Consider the following 19,555-nt stretch of genomic DNA (forward strand, 5'->3'; position numbering starts at 1 on the left):
ACCCGGTGTGTAGGAAACACTAGTTACATTTCAATCATCTGTTCAGTCGCACACCCAGTATATGAGAATGTTAGGGAAAAACTAAAGGGATATTACTGGCGTACTGTAGGAAATAACTTCCGAATTCTAAATTACCTAGGACTAAAGTACCTAGAATTTAAATATCTGCGATTTTACGAACACATCTATTTATTTTTAAAATTGTTATGTATTAATTAATGTTTTAGAAAATTTACAGATAAAATAAATGTCATATTGTAAAAAAATAACATTATTATACTACTAATCTTTGGGAAAATATAACTATACCCATACATAACTATACATAATAAAGTAATCTTATTAAATAATATTACAATACTTTTTAGAATGTTCTTATTCAACACTTGCAATAGCTATAAGGAAAGAATAATTAAAGATAATACAACTTCTATTCTTGGTCCTACGATAACACTAAATATTAGGGAAGCTAAAATCAATTTTTTACAGTAGTTTCCTCTCTATGATGTACTTTTATGGTATTAATGGGAATTTTGGCTTGATAAGGGCACATTCCTGATGCAACAAAAGTTGATGACAAGAACTGTCAAAATATTAGACTATTGACTTAAAGGTGTTCATAATTTTTACATAATGAACTTTTAGTAATCACAAAGTCACGTGAGTATAGTCTTTTGTTTTCCACTACAGTAGTACCAGTTATACTGGTTTTTGAGTATTATAATGTTGTGTGCGATTTTATCTAATAAACAAATAATAAAAAAATATATTAAGATAAATTTAGTTTACATTTTCACAATAAAAATTTATCTCTGAATGCTACTATTATATTATAGTTATTACCTATTTTATTTGCTTTGTCTGACTTTCAACTTTTAAATAAAATGTCTAGGATTTCATCAAAGGAGTATTTTACCCCGACATTTATAATGTCATCTGTGCAGCGGGCTTTTACTCAAAAATTGAGTAAACAGCATGCAGCTGACGTTAGACGTCAGATTGCTACCTCTACCTCATATTCACGTGATCTGTCAAAGAGTGGCAGCTCATTCTCAGGCTTTTCTTCCACGGTACATCCTGAATTGCAATTTGTCTACATAAGTTGTAATTCGTACATCAATGTAATTAATAAAAATATTTTAAAGATGTCACTATGTGAGGTATTAGAGCCACTAGACTATGAAGAATTTTTGGCTCAACATCAGTCAGTTCTTGACCGTGATCCTCTTAAATCAATATTAGATTTTCCTCCTGGTGATGTTGAATTAAAAGTTGTAAAAAGAAAAATCAGAACAGAGGAACCAATTGTGCCTCATGAATCTATGTAAGATTTTTTATATCTTACAATCAACAAAATCATTATTTTTGTATTCATATTAATTTTATTGAATTTTTTAGGGACATAGTATCTCCTTATGTCAGAAGATGTATTGAAAGTTTCACTTCAGATTGGATAATAGTACACAGAAAATATAAACGTCGAGTTTCTCCCATAGCAAGAGATAGACTTCTTCAGGATACTCCAAGACAAGATTTTGAGGTGCTTGAATAAAAATAAAATATGCATGGCATATAATTGAAGAACACATTTAAATCAAATATAAAATAGGTGGATCAAGAAGATACAAATGGTTCAGGATCACCAAATGAAGAGGAAGATTTATCGAATTGTGGAGATACACCAAGAGGATCTTGGGCAAGTTTAGATTTAAGACATTCGCAACATGATCCTCTTCTTCCCAGCTTATTGGACAGAGTTTGTCCAGAAACCATTGATCAAATGAACGAGCAAAAACGATCAGAAGATCGTCAAGTGAGTACTGTATGCACAAGCAAGATTAGATTTTAGTAATTCTGATCTACTGATATTAATTTTAGGAAGCATTATTTCCACTTTATGCACCTCCAGCTTCTCCAGATGATGAATGGCAGGAAATTGGCATAGCACCAGAACCTACAGAACCTTTTTCACATAAAATTCTTGTGAAATGTCTTCAACTGAAATTGGAATTGGAGGTTGAACCAATATTCGCGAGTTTAGCTTTATACGATGCCAAAGAAAAGAAGAAGGTATTTGAAAATAAAAAATCTTGAAAGATATTTACATATAATTTATGTTTTCCTAATTTCTTTGGAATCTATAGGTATCTGAGAACTTTTATGTAGACATGAATTCGGAAGGCTTAAAAAGGATGCTTGGTAGTCATATTGCATACAGTGATGCCAGTACTTTAGCAAGAAGCTGTGTTATGAGTATCAGCAAGCCTAGTCCAGATTTATTTTTAGTCGTTAGACTTGAAAAGGTATTGCAAGGTGATATCTCTGAATGTGCTGAACCATATTTACGTGAAGATAAAAACAAAGAAAAAGTAATACATCCAGTACAATTCATAAATCATTAAATTATAAATGTACTGAATAAGGCAATAAGAAAAATTTAATCCAAAATAGGTACGGGCAGCTGCTGCAGCTGCATGTGAGCGTTTAGGTCGATATAGAATGCCACTTGCATGGACTGCCATTCACATTTCTGGTGTGATAGGAGGAGGTGGAGATACAGATAGCACAGGAAGTGCTGGATCTTTAGACAGAAAATCGGGTGGACTGGAACAGTGGCGTAAAAAAGTGGAACCGCCCGCCAGAAGAGGATCTTTAGAAAGAAGAAGTTCAGATAAAAGACGTAGTTGGTCGCCAGACGATTTTGCTAATTGTCTTGATACATTTAGGTGGATATTTTTATAATTTAACTTATTTTATTTACATCTAATGTTTTTATATATTTTTAAATAAATTATATTTTTATATTTTTAAATTTCTAATATTATTAATTCCTAAATTATATGTTTAATTTTTTAGGCCTATCACATTGACTGTTTCAAGTTTCTTTAAACAAGAAAGTGAACGACTGAGAGACGAAGATTTATACAAACTTTTAGTCGAACTACGGAGACCTGGTTCTAATTTAAAGAGATTAAAATGTTTACCAGGTATACTAAAATTGGACCTTAGTCCTAGACCAGAAGAATTGCCTAGATGCTTGGATCCTGATCTCAGAAGGTTAGTGCCATATCCTGATGAAAAAAGTCGGCCAGTCAAAGAAATACTTGAATTTCCAAGCGAAGTTATTTCGCCAGATTTGACGTATCGAAATCTCCTATACATTTATCCAAAGGTAAATTATCATTTAGCCCTTTTATACTTAATTACTGCTTACCACGAATAAACAAAATATACTTTTTATTACAGGAAGCAAACTTCAGTTCAAGGACTGGTTCTGCACGAAACATCGCCGTAAGAATTCAACTTATGGGTGGTGAACAGGAGGCTGATGCACTAACAGCTATTTTTGGAAGATCATCGTGTCCCGAAATGACTCACGAATGCTTCACTTCCGTTTCTTATCACAATAAGAATCCAAACTTTTACGACGAAGTGAAAATTCGACTTCCTGCTGATTTGAGTGCAAAACATCATTTGCTATTTACGTTTTATCATATTAGTTGCCAGAAGAAGGCGGAACAACCGAATGTTGAGACTGCTGTAGCATATACGGTAAATAACATGAAGTCAAATTCTAATCAGAATATATTATTTCATGTAAATTACACTGAAAAATGTTCTTAATATTCCTTTTGTTTAGTGGTTGCCACTTTTGAGAGATGGACATCTACAATCAGGGGAATTCAGTCTACCCGCGATGCTGGATCCACCACCAGCAAATTATTCATACATTGCACCTGATGTTCTTCTACCAGGTACAAGATGGGTGGATGCTCATAGAGGTGTTTTTACTGTGATTTTGGAACCAGTTTCTAGCGTTCATCCTCAGGATAAATACATTGATAGGTAATATTTCAAAAACTTAAGCTTTTAATTAGATATTTCAATGAAAATATTTCAATAAAATTAATAACCTTATGATCATTAATGGATTAATAATACTATTAATATTTTGACGGCAACACAAAAATTATAGATTTCTATCACTGTGTGGTTTCTTGGAAACTGGCCAAGTACCTCCACGTATTGGTGAAGCAGGAATGGAATCGGAATTAAAATCAGCCCTATTGGAATTGGCAAGAGCATCACATTCTGCTTTGGTACGATCGCTACCTCAATTGCTAGATCAATTAATATCCCTATTAGTGCGACCTCCAACATTACCATCTCAACCACTGAATGTGGCAGCAACCGTATTCGAGGCTATAGGTTTGCTAGTACGAAATATTACCAATCTACCTGATGGTCAATTAGATGCTCACGGAAGACACGCGCTTCTAGCAACCTATATTGCTTATCAATGCTCTTTACCAAGGATGACACATGCTCCTGGTATTGTTCGAGCTCAAAGCAACCCTGACCTGCCTCTAGAAGATTTAGAAATGGAGGTACACTCCAGAGGATTGGATCGAACAGCCTCTATGCGTCAAGAATCGCCTTCTATAAATAGCCAACCTACCAGAAGGCTTCTACACGAAGAACTAGCGTTACATTGGGTTGTATCGACAGGACAGGCACGAGAATTGGCTGTTACATATTCATGGTTCTTCTTGGAATTGATCGTTCGCTCTATGGTTGTGACATTAGCAGAAATGGGAATGTTGGAGGCTCCCCGAAAGTCGAGATTCTCTCCCCAGTTCTGTGATGACGTGGCAACACTTACTGCAACATTAACTTCAGAGGTGACTTCACGATGTGGAAAGGAGAACAGGGTACCCAATAATCTAATATCGAGTCTAGGCAATTTTCTTTCTGATCTACTATCAGTGATGGATAGAGGATTCGTTTTGTCCCTAACTCGTGCTGCCTGTTGCTCTCTGTCAGATGCATCTATGCACATTCCCGATTCAGCTGCACTTTATGCGTTGAAATTGGACCTCGTACGGACAATATGCTCTCACGAGCATTACGTGGCACTGAATTTGCCGTTTGGAACTGGATATACGTCGGGATCGGCGCCAGCTTCTCCCAGTCCATCAACTGGAAGTTCTGGCAGTCTGATATCTACCTTAGTACCTGGAGATCGAGCTAGATTTTCTGAGCTCAGTCAGGAGTTCCGACAGCAACACTTTTTAGTAGGAATTGTTTTATCAGATTTGTCAAATACTCTAGAAATACCAAATCCTATGCTTCAAAACAAAGCTATTGGGACCATTCGACATCTTATGGCGTGCCATGACGTTGATTCACGATATTCTGATCCTGCTGCGAAAGCTAGAGTCGCTGCTCTCTATCTGCCACTTTTGAACATTATAATGGATGCTCTACCACAACTCTATCATTGGGATTCAAAGGACAAGAGCGTTTATCCTGACGAATCTGGTTCTATTACACAATCTGTGGCTTTAGCCATAGCTGGTGGAGTTTCTGCAGACACTGCAGGGACTCAATGTAGAGTTTCCTTGAGTTCAGAGGCTACAAGACATCTCTTGATGTGTGTCTTGTGGGTACTTAAGGGGTTGGAACAGTCTGCTTTAGCACAGTGGTGTTCAGAACTAAGTTCTAGACGTATACTGTGTCTTCTTCAAGTTCTCAATATTGCCACTGCAGCTTTTGAATATAAAGGGAAAAAGGCGCTGAAGAGACTGCCTCCACAGGCGGCAGCTACGAGTGATATTCGATCTAGATTGGAGGATGTGATTCTTGGCCAAGGAAGCGCCAGAAGCGAGATGATGTTGAGAAGAAAAGAGAGAATGAGTGGAGACAAACTTAGGTGGCGTAAAGATCAGATGCCTTATAGGTAGGTAAACTTCTGTATTTACACTACAGATATTTATGCAAATTTCTTTCTTTCTCAATATAATTAAAGTGAAGATTTCAAATCTGAACAATCTTTTTTCGTTTAAGATCCTGCGAACAGTCAGAAGGCAGAGCTGTGGAGCAAGATGCTCATATAGAAGGTGCATTAGCAGCAGAAGCTTCTCTAGTAGTTTTGGATACTTTAGAAACAGTTGTCCAAGCTGATGGAGGAGGAGGTATATATATGTACTTATACAACATTTTTTATAGGTTTTACACTTTTATATTTACAAATTTTTTGTGCTTTCTAGGTGCGGTTGTAGGAGCTGTATTAAAAGTGCTTTTGAGAGCATTAGCAAGAAATCAGAGTACATCTGTGTTACAACATATGTTTAATACTCAGAGAGCTTTGGTATTTAAGTATCATAGTGCTCTGTTTGATGAGGAAAGCGAAAGATGCGGTGATCTGTGTTTGACACTACTCACTAGATGCAGCTCACCTCTAAGTGCTGTTCGAAGTCATGCTGCTGCCAGTCTTTATTTATTAATGAGGCAAAATTTCGAAATTGGAAACGTAAATATCTTAGTAATATACTTCAATAGATCTATAATGATTTATTTTATAAATATATTAATTAATTTAATTTGTGTTTAGAATTTTGCCAGAGTTAAAATGCAAGTAACCACATCTTTGTCTGCCCTTGTTGGAAGAGGAAGAGCTCCTAGTGAAGGAGCACTTAGGAGAGCATTAAAAACAGTGTTAGTATATGCTGAAAGGGACACAGAATTAGCAGACACAAGCTTTCCAGAACAAGTGAAGGATCTTTTGTTCAATCTACATATGATTCTGTCTGATACTGTTAAAATGAAGGAATTCCAGGAGGATCCAGAAATGCTTTTAGATCTCATGTATAGGTAATTGTGTTAAAAACAGAAACTTCTGATAAAATATGATATATGTAGCATATTGAATTAAAACCGACGATTTTACAGAATTGCAAAGGGATATCAAGGTTCACCAGATCTTAGACTCACATGGTTGGCAAATATGGCTCAACAGCATATGGAAAGAAAGAATCACACAGAGGCAGCTATGTGTTTAGTGCACAGTGCTGCTTTAGTAGCAGAATATTTACACCTCTTGGAACCAGGAGGTGGCGGACGACCAGTAGGAGCTGTTGCTTTAGCTCCTATCACACCAAATGCTTTAGAAGAGAGTGCAGTAGGAGATGATGTACTGGCAAGAAGAGAGGAAGGTTTATGTTTAGGACCAGACTTTTCAGAAAGTGGTTTAGCTGGTTTGCTGGAACATGCTGCCAGCTCTTTTCATACAGCTGGAATGTATGAAGCTATTCCTGACGTATACAAGGTGCTGCTTCCAATAGCAGAAGCCGCACATGATTACAAAAAATTAGCTAACATTCATGGGTATGATATTCTTCAGATTTTGAAAAACTTAATATGAAAACGAATCTATGTCTTGATTTATGATCCTCTAATCACAGGAAACTTCATGAAGCATATACACGAGTAGAACAATTAGCGGGAAAACGAGTATTTGGAACATATTTCAGAGTAGGATTTTATGGTGGGCGTTTTGGTGATCTTGCTGGTGAAGAATTCGTTTATAAAGAACCGACTTTGACGAAGTTACCAGAGATATTCTCGAGACTCGAGAATTTCTATGCTGAACGATTTGGCGCGGAAAATATCGTGATAATAAAAGATTCGAACCCTGTAGACTCCAGCAAGTTAGAACTAGATAAAGCCTATGTTCAGATCACATATGTAGAACCATATTTCGAGCCACATGAGCTCAGGCATAGACCAACTATTTTTCATAGGAATTTTAATATTAGTAAGTACTGTTCTGAAGAACCTTAAATAACTTCAACAAAATTAATTTTCCATTTATATTAATGTTTTTAATCATGTTTAGAGCGATTTGTATATGCAACGCCATTTACTCCTGGTGGTAAAGCTCATGGAGAATTAAGAGAACAGTGCAAACGTAAAACTATACTAACAGTAGCTACACATTTTCCTTATCTAAAGACAAGGATTCGCGTGGTTGCTAGGAAGCAAATAGTTTTAAGTCCAATTGAAGTTGCAATTGAAGATATACAAAAGAAAACTGCAGAGGTATGTATATATGTTCTTCTGTTATAAGATAAATTTTTCTTTTATAGATTAACTCTGTTTTGTGTAAATCTGTTGAATCAGGTTGCAGCAGCTACAGCTCAAGAACCACCTGATGCAAAGATGCTGCAGATGGTTCTTCAAGGTTGCATTGGAACAACAGTTAATCAAGGTCCTGCAGAAGTTGCTGTTGTGTTTCTTTCTGGATTAAGGGAACAGAATGCACAGCCCACTCGACTGCAGCATAAATTACGCTTATGTTTCAAGGATTTCTCAAAGAAATGTCTGGATGCTTTGAAAAGAAACAAAAATTTAATTGGGCCAGATCAACGAGACTATCAACGAGAATTGGAAAGAAATTACCAAAGATTAACAGAAAGACTTTCTCCTCTTATCGCATGGAGGTATGAGAAATTTAGTTGAAATAAATAATAGTTTAGCCTAATATCTTTTACAATATGTCTATCTTCTTCTTCTTCTTGATAATACAGTGGACCTTCATTAACAAATCAACAAAGTGTACCATCAACATCACCTCGTTGGTAAAATGGCTGAATACTGCTAATCAACAGTTACCAAAGATCACTGATGCAAGTATTTAGTGTTCATAAAATATCAGCAGCATGTGCTCTTATATAGACATATATATTATATTTATATCCATTCATTTTTATAAGGATAAAGCATTTTGATCTGCTGGTATCAGAGTGTCTGCCTTAGACAGTTTAAAAATATAAGACTAGATCAAAATATAAGATTAAATCGTTATTATTAATTCAGAACGATTACTAAGTAGAGAAGGGCAACTTATTTGAGACAACAGACTTTTTGATAATAATAAAATGAAAGCATTATTTCTTATAGAAATAACATTTTTTCAGACAGATGATACAGACACATGGGAATTGATATTTTGCTTTTCATAGTCTTTTTATACACTGCTTTTGACTAAACATTACGTAGTGACAATTAACGTAGGTAAACAAGAATGTCAATACTAAAGTTATAACAATAATTTTTTATCTAACCGTCTTTTCAATAATTGTATTTTGTAATTATATTTAACATGAATTTATTTACTGTGTTTATGTTTTGCATTCTAATGCATAACATACTGCCTAGAATATAGAAATTAAATGTCTATTTATGTATTTAGCTACTAAGGAAGCTGTGATCTTTCGATTAAACATGGAATTATTAGAACTGTAGAAGCTTGTAACAATAGATATTTTATCCAAAAGACTTGTTTTTTTTTATAACTGACAAATAAATTTATTTATAACGTACAATTTATGTTCTTGCAAGAAAGTTTCTTTGGTTTATGATTAATATTTTATATATGATTATCTTTCAGTTCTTTTATGTTGATAGTTTTATGAGATCTGATTATTGTATAGAATAACAAGTCTATTATTAGAAGTTTCTTCAAAGTTTCTAGAACATCATTAATGATTGTCTCAATGTAAAGAATGTTTGAAGAATGCTAAATCTCAATAAAATTGATAAATATGCTTTTTACAGTACTAGACACATTTTTAACAAATCTATTAGATTTTTCAAAACTATAAGCTTCTAGTCGAAGACGCGAGTAATCTTGTCATTTAGAGTAATGCATAACTCTCTAAATTAACTAATGTTTGATGATAATTTATATGAATATACTTATATTCATTAATATTGGTAGCGTGATTTTGCAAGTAAATTAAAAAATAAGATTGACACAAATGAAAAAATTCATATGTATCATTTCGATAAAAATTATTTCACGCAATTAAGAGACTATTATAGAAAAGCTTGTGAAAACTTCTTCAAACATTATAAAATTATACCTTAAAGATCCGTTACTTGCAATGGCAACACACATTATATTTATACCGAGTAATTTAGCGAAACTGCCGTGGATGTAAACTTTTGTATGTCACAGAATATCCAAAATATATATCCATTTTATACTTCGCTATTTCTGAACTTTTTCTACTTTGTTTTACGAATAACAAGCGTAATAAAGAATGCAACTCATCGAGAAACTCCCGCTATCACGATTCCAAAACGCGGTAAAATAAGATAGCGTTGTTGATTCTTTCCGTTTATACAGAAAAGTTAGTGAACGACATAGAGAGAAAAAAAAAAAATATAAAAGCAGAAAACTATCCATTAACATCATCGAGGAATCTTTCAATTAGTAAGAAACAAACAATAATTATACTACATATGTATATGTTTCTCCTACAGCATATACATATATACATGGTAAAAATTCAAATTTAAAAAAATGCGGGAAATCATCAGTAGTTTTAAAATAGTACAAATAATCCTATACAAACTGGAATGTCTATTGGATTACTTTTTTCCCATTCCATTGTTCGTTTAACGAAACTTGTTACTTACTAGCGATTCCATAAAAAGAGAAAAAAGAACAAATAAATAAATAGAAAAAAGAAAAGCTGGTATTGGAAAACGAGAATCGTGTGTTAATTATCGGAACGGTTACAGTTTACACGTGCAACTGTTTTTCTTTCATTAAAGGTAACCATTCGTTATCAAAGATTGACATTCTTTGGTCCGGATACATTTGAAGCGAATCGTTGCTCTAAATTAAACGTCCGAATCCGATTTTCAGCTTAATCCCTTTGTCCAGAACGAAAGGTTTGAGCGCAGATAAAGATATCACGAGTTCAAAGGGGTACTTAATTAACAGACACAAGTATTGATAATCGCCGCGTATTATAATGAAACACTTTGTACCCATTTGAAAATAGTCCCCGTAATTTACATTTTGAAATTACCATTTATAATTAATATTTCAATGTTTCGTTACATTCCATTTCCGAATAAAACTGCTGTCTATATTTTAAAGTCCTGCTTTAAATAAAAAGAATTACAAACCTTTAATGTAGATATCAAAAGTTTTACAATCAAACTTAGAAAAATTTTATTTTAATTGTATACTTCCATTTCATCGTTTTATATATCTTTAAGTAATTTCTTACATGCTTTTTTCTTAATTCTTCTCCACGTTGAAGTAATTTATATTTATTTATGGATTGTGAATATTTATATAAGTTTATAATTTTATAAAAAAATAGAAATTTGTGCAATTGTACCGAATATTATAACGACGAACACTTTGGATATTTCATATATATACCTTTGCATGCTTCACATAACCTGTGCATTTTTGCACTTTTACATTTTTTACGACACCCGCAATGTACTTACATCTAAGCAAAGAGAATTCCGATCACAGAGAGGTTTAACTAGCATTTTCCTTCCATAAATCTTTATAACTTTCCACGCTAAATCGTTTGCAAGCCATGAAATCTCCTCTCAAATATTCACCAAGCAATATATGGTGTAACGGTGATCATGTTATGATACAACGCATAAAGGTAAAACACGAATAATAGGACGATATAAAAACGGTCATGGAAAAGATTGCCTGGACGATTTCGGAAAAATAATATTCCCCAACGAACCCACTCTGCGGAATGCAGTCACATAACCGGCAACTCTAAACGGCGTATCGTCGGTCGCTAATCTGTCTAATCTGTCCCCGAAATGAAATAGTTGCGATTCTTTCAATGGCGTGCCCCATCCTTGTGACGCGTTTAAGTGGCTGAAAACACTTGACCCCCGTGGCTCGATGAAGGGGATAGTGGACGAGTAGTTCACAGCAAGAGGGGATCACATTCGAGGGACAAAATGACTGTCGAAGATAGGATCGTTCTTCCCTTTAATCGGCTATGGCAACATGCCGGCTGACCTTTGATCCAGCACCCTCGCGCGCGCAAGAAACGTTTAATGAATCCATGCGAAATTCCTGATACTTTGCTCCGCTCGTTAACGCTCTCATCGCTAGATGTATCGGGTTTGATCGGTTCAGCTCCTGTGGATCGTAAATGATAGAATATAAAATCGCCTTCTCGATATATATGGCTGTGTGTGTGTGTGTGTGTTTTGAAGATGGAATTGATCGTGGGCTTTACATGTGTGAGAATACTTGAAGGGTTGAAGATCATTACAAAATAGAGGCTGAAGATAATACGTACAGTCTTTTAATTTCTAAAATAAAATTCTATTTGTGCTACTTTTTTCTTTTTTTTATGACATTCACAAAAAATTAAATCATAAAAAGAATCTTTCTCGTGGAATCTTTCTTCAATACGAAGACTCAAAATGAAGAAATGTGTTACGTTTATTCCGTAGTAAAATTGGGTACATAAAAGTAAAAGTAATAATTTTCAACTTTTTTTAAATTTGAAAGATCGTCTCTCGATAACAAAGTAAGAAATCTAATTTATAGTATTTTTAAAGGAAACAATGCTTGGTGCAATTCTATAAAAAGAATTCATATTCTAAAGAATGAAATTATATTCTGAAATTTATACATATTCTGAAATTTTAAAGAATAAAGCCTTGCATCTCTTCTAATCTCATCGTTTCGCGTTAATTATACACGCACATAATCTGCGTTCATATAAATGGATACAGAGGAAAGATACAGAGGTTTGTGGAAAAAATTCGTGGACGGAGAACGTTACACAATAACGTAGGTCCGCATCGTTGCTCCCTCGTCGCTTTTTGATTCACCTACGTTCCTCTGCCATCCCTCCAGTTCTCCAGGCGAAGGTGGGGACTTAGCAGGAAGAGTAGGAGGGAGTGGTGACTTTTATTACCCCGCCTGATGTTATGAATGCGAGCTGTACGCAACCCCTCTGCGTACATCCCCCGTTCACCTCGCGTTCCAACAAAGCGGTTATGCTTTTTACGACATGTATATTCGTGGTCGCGATTAGCGACAGCTATAAACCGAGAAAATACTCAGTTCTACTTTCTGAAAAATCCCGAAATGAATAATTAAATGGAAATTCGGGGAAACCTCTCGAGTGTTTAATATCTTTTTATCGTTGTGTATGCTGTTTCATAAAGCATAGTTTTCGTATGTTGAAATATTCTTTTAATTTAATTAATATAAAATGCAACGTTCTAGATATAATTTTGATTTATATTTATGGGCCAGCGAAAATTTGATAAATAATAATTTTGGTACGAAAATTAGATAAATTTGTAAATAAAGAAAAAATCATTTCAATTATAGAGTATTATAACAGTATGATATATTTCTGTGGAATACTTAAATTTTTTTATAAAAGATATTGCTTTCCAGTGCAATATCTATGGAATTTTGTGAATTATTGATTAGTAATTTTGAGCCTTATGAAAATTTACAAAACTGATATTTATTAAATTTTACAGTCTTTACGAAAATGGATTACATTTATAGATTTATATCTTAAGAATTATTTGTTGGATTCCATTCATCTCTCAAAAATGTTAATTTTGTTCTTTGAAATGTCAGCAATCTGCTGGTTCATAGCCACCACTAGATAGGGTCTGAATGAGATTGCATCGTTATTGAAGCTCCTCGTGCGGTGGCGAGACCCGTGATCGAAGTGATGATATATGGTTGCCGGGTTTCAGAGATGCAGGTGCAGTCGGACGGCGACGACGACTAATCGTAACGGAAATATTTGTATGCTTCTCGCCCCTTAATAACAGGAGCATCGGTCATGCTGTTCGGTGACGCTGGACGACGAATCTCGGAAGAATATTGCAATTTGTCGCTTCGTTGTACGATAAATTAAACGCGGGACCACTTGTTATCGCATCTACAACGTTAATTGGACCGGTCGACCTGGGCCACCGTTGCCTCTTGTACAATCATTGAACGACGCGCAATAATCTTCTGCTTTGCGGATTTTATGTTGCGTCTTCTTCTTATTCCACCTAATTGCTTCTTTTTGCTCCTCGATGTAAATTGATTCAATTAATTTGTGACCGACCGTCTGTTTGCTTTTAGAAAAAGCGTTTAAGGCTGGAATGAGTAATAGGGAGAGGAGAATTAGGTTTTTTTTATTTAACCCCATGTGTTAGCAGGCGTTTAATATTTGGAGATATCGATATAGTATAATACATTAATAACAATGCATCTCAGTTCTTTTATATTGATTCTAATTAGAAGCATTTGAACTATAACAAATATAAAAATCTTTTCATCCAATTGCATTAAATATTCAAATTACTTACGGATTAATACATGGGTATGTATCCGAAAGACTTGACTTCTATCACAAATTATTAACAGTCGCTGAAAGACATTTAGAGAATTATGGAACAATATCAAGATTTTATTAAATATAGCAAGATAAAGAAATATTCGACGTACAAAGCGAATCAAATGTTTGATTGCTTATGCCAATTATAGATTCAGTTACGGTTCGATATGAATCTAACGCGGCTTGCCGGTATGTTTCGCGCAGAGGAATGTTCTTTGATCGTGCCGACATATCCCGCAATCGCAGGCTCCTACGCACCGCTGCAATTATTCCCTTTGCTCTTTGAAAAATTCGTAATAAACGAAATATTAGGGACCCGTATCTCTCACGATATTACGTAGGACGATATATCAAAAAGGGTACGGTTAAGTATCTCTGAAATTTCCCTTTGACAATGTACGGATACAAAAGGCGAAGGAAATGATTCACCTAAAGTCAGTTTCTTTATCGTTTTATCCTAATATTCGAAGGAAAAGATTTAACGTGTAGAGAATTGTCTGATGCTTTGAAAATTTTAAAACATGAGAATTTGTTCAATTGCTATATCTTCTTAACTAAAAGATTCAATCTATGTATTTTTCAGAAAGAATTTTTCCATCTCTCTCTCTCTCTCTCTCTCTGTTTCCGTCTTTTAACAAAAATTCTTCTTTTAACAAAAATTGAAATTATCCTCTACCTATCTATCTAAACTATCGTAGTGAATGGGTTAAGATAACAAGTCACTGAAAGGTGCGGAGAGACTTCCGATAACACTAACGATAAAAGTTGAACATACAATAACATCTCTTTTTCCATTCAAAAGTAAAAATCGTGTCTCTTGCCATCAATATTCGTACCGAACAATTGCCATCAATTCAAACAAAACCTAAATTTCTACGAATTTCCGCTAAAAACAATAGCCAAACTCGGAATACCTTACCCTCTCTCATCCAAACTTATAAATCATATTTCTTACCATCAATATTCTTTATACAAATAAAAGCCAAATATGTCTACAACGGCAACAACGTATTCACAGTACGTTTCTTCCCAGGAAATCTCATCAAAGTGTACGCGACATCAGTCTCTCTTGTCAAATCAAAGAATAAACGAATACCGAAAAAAATCGTCCCCCTGTTTGGCCGACCAACTCGTTGCTCTCCTGAAAACGGGATCTGCATGCACACGGGCGCGCTTATGCACACAAACTTACACACATACGCACCGAGAGAGAGAGAGAGAGAGAGAGAGAGAGAACAGGGCGAGGGTCGCCAAGGCTAATTGAAATCGGAGGAAACCGCTCGTGACGTTTCCCCGCGGCCGGCCGCGACGAAGCGGCAACACAAATTTTATTACGGCGCGCCTCTATCCACTTCGTTAGATACCACTTTGTTTATCATTCGCGGATATTAAAATCGGCCTGGTGTTTCGTAAATGTGCATCACACAGCCACAAAACACAAACACGTACGTACATCGTCCGATTTCCATAAATCCGTGCGACATTCTTTTTTATTTGTCTCTCTCCCTTTTGGTATCTTCCAACCCACTCTGGCCAACGTTCTTTTTTGGAGAACGCGGCTCTCGGTGTACCTACGGAACGAATTCGAGATTAAAATCCACGCTCGCTAAGGATTTCAACGTTCGAGCGAACAAAACTCTTTTTCATCGTCCTCTGCGGTAGATACGCGGAATTATTACCTACATGGTATTTTTTCGCTAATTGCCGCGCCATGAACGAGCGTCCTCGAGCGACGGAGAATGATTGAAAACCGGGCCGGTAGAGATCGATGTAACGGCGGAATTATGTCAAAGCCCGGCCGCGCGTTATTAAATATAGATTTTTTAATCGGCCACGAGCACCGGCCAATCGTGATCAAATATTTGTAATTTTATCAGGCTTGATGGGGTAGCGTTCGAGCACCGCTCGATTCAATCATTATACCGACGAATGATTTTTCGGTATTCGTTTATCTAGCTTTGTGAAACAGATTTTTTAAATGCTTTATTTGAAGTTAGAATAGGTCATTAGAATGAGGCATCATTGCTTCAAAGTATCTTGACTATTTCTCCTAAGAACCTGAATCAAACACCGCGTTCTCCAAAAAATTCTATCGAAACGAAGGACAGAATCGTAGCATGTATCGTGGCATAAAAACGAGGGGAAAAAAGCATATGCATCTTCTATGTGTATGTATGTATATTGCAAGTATACGCGCGTGTGAAACAGAGACAGATTCCGGGTAGTAACCAGCCGGAAAGCAGGAAGAAGAAAGGAACGATCGCGAGAAAGAGGAAGAGCGATACGAGGCGGCCGGAAAGAGAAGCGACGGTTAACCTGGCGGGGGTGGAAGAGGGAAGGAGACAGTTTACCAGGGGATAGGGGGTGAGACCCCACAAAGGCAGTGGGGCTCTTTTGATTCGCGAGCTAATTGGAATGCCGCGGATGCCAACGACGATGGAACACCGGGGGTTGGGTTACCCCCTCTGCACGGGGGTGGAGGGTCCCAGGGGGTTCTTGGAAGTACCGGTGTAACCCCAGGGATAGGCGGAGCTTACATCTCGCGCAGGGGGTGTAGCTCGAGATATCGAGGCTTATCACCTCTGCCGCTCTTTTCTCTCCCTCTTTGTTGCTTTCTCGCGCGGCGAATTTCTACCACGTCGTGATTCCTTCCCGCGAAATAATCTTACTTATACTGCAACTGGGATACGGTTCGATTCAACTGAGTTCGATATACATAATAGAATGGTTTGATGGTATCTCTTCAGGTTTTATTGTCTGATTAAAAGATGATTTTCTTAATACACTTTTAGTATCTTGAAATAAGGGATAAGAGATATTAGGGTGGGTTAGTATATAGAGTAATTTAATTTTGGTTGATATCTTGTAGTTTCTGTGGATAAAGAAAATTCTACGTTACTGTTGAATTATACAGTTTAAGTGGAAGGCGAGGAAAGTTTCAGGAAAAGGAAAAGTTAAAATAAGAGAGTAAAAAGAATAATTAGATAAAACATACGGTAGAAAATGCTGGTACAATTTTTCCTACCTCTTAAGGAAATTTCCAAGTATATCCAAAATAAAAGTGCAGATAAGAATAAACAAAAACTAACAACCACTTGTTCTTTATATTAAACATGTTTATTTCTGATATATACTTACATTGTATGTTATTTCACTTCCTCTATTTTAGATTGAAGTTATTGGATTCAATTCATATTATAAAAATTGGAGATCTCACGAGTGAAGATTTTGCTGTATGATTCTGCTATTGCAGAGACAGCATCGTATTTTTCACATTTTTTACTTCCTTGATCTATTTCCTAAATGCGACATTTTTACCATCGTTTAGTGTGTATTTGTTTCAACGGAGCAAATTTAAAACAATTCTAGTCGTTCGCGCTTCAAGAACGAGATTGCTTACTTCCATATCGGCTTACCACCTGCACGATCGAACCCAAACATCGAATCGAAGGAATTAACGTTAGTCACGACTCTATTAACGCGATTATTGTCTAATGGAGGCAAACGTTGCATCGAACGGAGGCCGATTTGACAAACAGATTAGAGAGTGGGGTATCTTTCATTCCCGATCGATATCACTGATGCTTCCAGCTTGATAGCGAAGTTCGTATGATTCTCCATCGAAGGTTTGCTTTCTTTGTGGCCCTTTGACATGGGTCGACGGCTAATTTATCATGTCGACAAAAGGGCTGCACGTAACGAGCGAATATTAGTTACCAACGTCATCCGCGTCAGATTTTTCCATCACGGAATTTCGTTGCCGGATGGACGCGCGGATATCTCGCGACGATTACAATTTTCTGCCCGTTTCACGTTGGCTGACGTTCGATTTGCTTACGCCACTTAGCTCCGTGGAATTTAGAATCAGGAGAGGCAGAGAGAGAAAATTTTACTTTAGCAATTTTTCGTAGTGGATTATTATACTGATATCGAAAAGTTCTTTCGGAATTAAATTAAAACAAGGGTAGACGAATATAAGATTACATGTAACGTCTATATACATAGTAATTAATTATAAAGGTAGAAACGAATGTTTTTAAAAATTTTGTATACTACTTTAGACTAACCACAGTTCAAATAATGTATCTATTCCTAGATATGATAAAAATTCATATAGTTAAAATCCAAATGATTTAAATGAATCCAAATATACCGCAGTCCTCCTTATATAAAAAATATTAGAATAAATACAAAACATTATACGAATGGAAAATATAATATATATTGATTCGTTAATAACAATTGTTGAGAGCAAGATTGAGATATAGAAATTCTAGGATAATAGCGTAGTTAAATGAACATGGCAATACAGTGATTGCATGCTTCTTCCAAACCCTTATATAAATCTGAAACTATACACAGGATTTAATTCCCCACCAATTTCCGCCGAAACAAAAAACAACAGAACGGCGGTTTCGAAGGAGAAGCTGACTTCCTCATCCCACGGCGACCCGTTTTCTCGACTTTCGCCGCAATAAATAATATCCGCTTTCGACGCTCCGATATAATAAAGATATTAAGTTTAATTGAACAAAGCACGGCCTTCCGCCCGCGGTCAGAGAGCGACAGAGTTTCCCCGCGTTATTAATATTTAAACAAAAGCTCAGGCGAAAGCAGCCGCCTTTGTGGTTCGACAAAAAGCTGCACCCCGCTCGTACCTTCGCGAATAAAATTACGGAAAGAACGTAAGACACGCCGCTAATTAATTAGTACCAATTGCTGCACGAAAAAAGACGATTCGCAGGAAGTTCCTCCGGGGTTTGTTCTTCTACCCGTTCTTAACCGGGAAACCAGTCTGTTTCCGGTTTATTTTTGGTTCTAAGAGTACATATTAAAATTTTAACCTTTGAAATTTGATGAATAATTTTATGAATTTTTTATTTGGATTATATTTTGTATTGTTTTGCATGTTGAATCTTAATGATATTTTGTGACGAGTTAGGAAGTTTGAATTGGACAGAGTTTTTAAAAAATTTGTTCTTGTGATGTTTCTAGATTTTTCTAGGATTCTTCTCTGTATTTTATTGTTTTGACTTTTAAATCGTGTTTTTTAAATTTTGATTAATTGTTTGTATTGATCTATTTTATTATTTTATATTGAATTTCACTAATTTTGGAAGAAACGTGAATTATGTTTCATAAAACAACAGATTCTCCTATTTAATTTTCGAACCTTTTGTAAGAAATAGTTTTTAAATATTGTTGTTCTTCAAATCTACCTTGCGTGTTTCAATCCTTGAATTTTCCTTAAGAAATATAAATGCTATATATTTAATTTTCAAAATTTGTTATTTTCGAAAAAAAAGGGAAATGAAATTGGAATACACTGCGGGATACTTCCATGTCGCAGAATCATTATTCATCCATTACCTTTCTCTCCAACTCTTCCCAACGTGCTTCCACTTTCACCAAATTATTCTTCTCCCTAGGAAAGTCTTAAAAATCGATCTAAGAGGTACGGAATATCATTTTCCTGCGATTCCTTCTACCATCTTCCCTCTTCTGTCAAACAACTTTCTCATCTAATAATATTTCAAAAATCAATCGCAACAATAAGGAAT

The 19,555-nt window shown here is 35.6% G+C and overlaps 1 protein-coding gene across 1 annotated transcript; it reads left to right on the forward strand.

The window, feature by feature from the left end:
* The first annotated feature begins 486 nt into the window (after positions 1 to 486).
* Positions 487 to 9,838, forward strand: LOC126924909 (dedicator of cytokinesis protein 7). The gene is made up of 20 exons (XM_050739885.1): positions 487 to 660; positions 893 to 1,070; positions 1,146 to 1,324; positions 1,399 to 1,540; positions 1,610 to 1,813; positions 1,879 to 2,070; positions 2,145 to 2,369; positions 2,452 to 2,726; positions 2,857 to 3,172; positions 3,247 to 3,552; positions 3,641 to 3,846; positions 3,977 to 5,740; positions 5,848 to 5,975; positions 6,051 to 6,313; positions 6,395 to 6,654; positions 6,733 to 7,167; positions 7,245 to 7,597; positions 7,679 to 7,881; positions 7,963 to 8,282; positions 8,370 to 9,838. Exons 2-20 carry the CDS (start codon positions 930 to 932, stop codon positions 8,422 to 8,424), a joined length of 5,967 nt encoding a protein of 1,988 aa, XP_050595842.1. The 5' UTR covers positions 487 to 660; positions 893 to 929; the 3' UTR covers positions 8,425 to 9,838.
* Positions 9,839 to 19,555: the final 9,717 nt, after the last annotated feature.

Source organism: Bombus affinis, chromosome 15 (assembly GCF_024516045.1).
Source record: "Bombus affinis isolate iyBomAffi1 chromosome 15, iyBomAffi1.2, whole genome shotgun sequence".
Lineage (NCBI taxonomy): Eukaryota > Metazoa > Arthropoda > Insecta > Hymenoptera > Apidae > Bombus > Bombus affinis.

Bases quoted from the DNA above. Each gene is read 5' to 3' on its own strand.
- LOC126924909 (XM_050739885.1), top strand. From the start codon at position 930: ATGTCATCTGTGCAGCGGGCTTTTACTCAAAAATTGAGTAAACAGCAT. The intron at 2,727-2,856 runs GTGGATATTTTT...TTAATTTTTTAG, and splicing joins AATTGTCTTGATACATTTAG to GCCTATCACATTGACTGTTT. The intron at 6,655-6,732 runs GTAATTGTGTTA...ACGATTTTACAG, and splicing joins CTTTTAGATCTCATGTATAG to AATTGCAAAGGGATATCAAG.